Genomic DNA, 2,129 nt, shown 5'->3' with positions numbered 1-2,129 from the left:
AGGGTCGAGAAGCCGTCATTGAACAGGGGAGGGGGTCTACGCCACCACTTATCCCCCACTTACAATGCTGTCCTTTCATCACTTCCCAGGAAACTCAACAAACGTAACCTATTGGCCTCAGGTGAAGATACCAACGATGGTCGTTCAGTCTTGGCCACAGGTAGTCTTAACGACTGTCGTCACAGCAACAAGGAACACTAACGAACCAGCGGTATCGATGACCCGGGATAACGACCCCACTGAGGTTAAATAGCTGAGTTTCCCTGCCAGTCAGTCAGAACTGAAGAAGTCCTTTTGGATGAGGGACGAAACGTCTTCCAGTATCTTCAACCAAGTCCAGTTGCCCTTGATTTTAACCTTCGTTGGATAACTATGACCTGGATGACTGAGAATCTTCATAGACATCTCCCTGTGCTTATCTTGATTTGTGCTTGTGTGTGTGTGTGTGTGTGTGTGTGTGTGTGTGTGTCGTAGGTCACTCTATACCATCTGTTGAAGCTGTTCCAGTCAGACTCCAGTGCCATGCCTAAGAAAACAGTTGTTTCTGAATTCTATGATGAAATGGTACGCCTGCTTTCATGCTGTAGCTTATGAACACAGTTACTATACTGCATCAATTTCTGTTGCTTTACTGTGAAAATGGTAGTTTCTACTAATATTTCATCTCATCACTATAAATGGTAAATGAAATAAATCGCATATCGTTTCCAAAGTTGATGGACTTTTTTGAACTTATATCACCACATGGGATCCATATTTTCCTGTAATAGATGAAATTGGGGGGTTTGGCTGTAAATTGAGAGTTGTGTGAGAGTGAGCCCGATGCACTTGACGTCTACTTTTCAGATCTTCCAGGATCCTACAGCCATGATGCAGCAGCTGCTGACTACATCAAGACAGCTCACCCTGGGAGCATACAAGCATGAGACAGAGTGTATGTACACACAATTAACATAGAAAAACAAGACACAAGTATGTGTATATATACAGACTAGTTTTGTCGCATTGCCCCAATTTTGACTTTTAACGTCAGTGCCCTGCACAAGGGAAAAATCTAGTTGGTGCCTTATACCATGCCTTGGTACCTAGTGTGAGTCGGCGACATATTGTTAATGTGTTTGTGCCTGCCTGTGTCTGCAGTTATTGAGCTGGAGCAGAGAACCAAGGAGAAAATGGAAACCGCAAAGAAGAGAACCAGCCAGGAGATCACAGAGCTGAAAGACAAACTAAAAGCCAGCAGAGAGAACATCAACCACCTGAAGGCAGAGATCAGGAAACTGGAGGAGGACGGAGACCACAAGGAGCACTGAGAAATGGACAATGTTGGGAGTGTTGTCAGCTGTCTTGCTTGTGGCTGAAACAAGCATTTTGTGATTGGTTCTTTACATATCTGTCACTTATATTTTTTCGGCCATAACAATGCTGGATCAGCTGGCTGTATTTTTGTTTTTGCAACACTGGGTTTGTCCAGTCATCTCGATGTAATTGATGCTGTGTTGAAGCAAGGTTTTTCTATACATCTACAAGAAGTCAACCTGAGTTGAGGTCTGATCAGACAGATTCAGTGAAGCATCCCCATAGTGTTCATACATACCTAATGAGATATCCACATTAGTTTGGACAGTTTTGAATGTGAATAGCTCCGTTGTTTTTTACTGATCTTACCGTTTTCCATATAAAGTAAATGTGTTAACAGTATTGCTTGTATATGTTTGTTCTGTTGTAACCTTTTGGGTTTGATATGGGTTGAGTCATAAAACATTTAAATCTGTTTAACACTGGACTATGTGCCAGGTAGCAGGTTAAACCCTGACTTTCATATCATGTGCAATAGAGTTCGACCTGCCTAATCCTGATCCTGTCTAGGTGTAACTTTACCTATTCACACTGACCGTCCCCGTGTACAAATGATGGATCACTAGCCAGGTGTGAAATGGTTTAAACAAGTAGATTGGGAGCTTAGGAGGGGTTGGTAGCCTGTCAGCAGTTGATTGGATGCTTGGTTTTTTGTTAATGTACCCATGACGTTTTTCCCCTCAGAAATGAAAAAAATGATTCAAGTGAGTCCTTAAGAGTTATTCTTTAAAGATTGCCAAGATTGGGTGTACTTTATATTCTATTGAGCAACA

At 42.2% G+C, this 2,129-nt stretch overlaps 1 protein-coding gene across 1 annotated transcript in view; it reads left to right on the top strand.

Annotated features, from left to right (window-relative positions):
- The window catches only part of yeats4 (YEATS domain containing 4), a 3,372-nt gene extending 1,674 nt beyond the window's left edge, over nt 1-1,698 (top strand). The window contains exons 5-7 of the mRNA XM_046072462.1: nt 475-564; nt 847-934; nt 1,141-1,698. Coding sequence (XP_045928418.1) covers nt 475-564; nt 847-934; nt 1,141-1,310 — 348 coding nt within the window. The 3' untranslated portion in view covers nt 1,311-1,698. The remainder of the gene's footprint in view (nt 1-474; nt 565-846; nt 935-1,140) is intronic.
- Nucleotides 1,699-2,129: the final 431 nt, after the last annotated feature.

Source organism: Micropterus dolomieu, linkage group LG16, assembly GCF_021292245.1.
Source record: "Micropterus dolomieu isolate WLL.071019.BEF.003 ecotype Adirondacks linkage group LG16, ASM2129224v1, whole genome shotgun sequence".
Classification (NCBI taxonomy): domain Eukaryota; kingdom Metazoa; phylum Chordata; class Actinopteri; order Centrarchiformes; family Centrarchidae; genus Micropterus; species Micropterus dolomieu.
The sequence above is the reverse complement of the archived record's forward strand: the minus strand, read 5'-3'. Positions and strand labels throughout refer to the sequence as shown.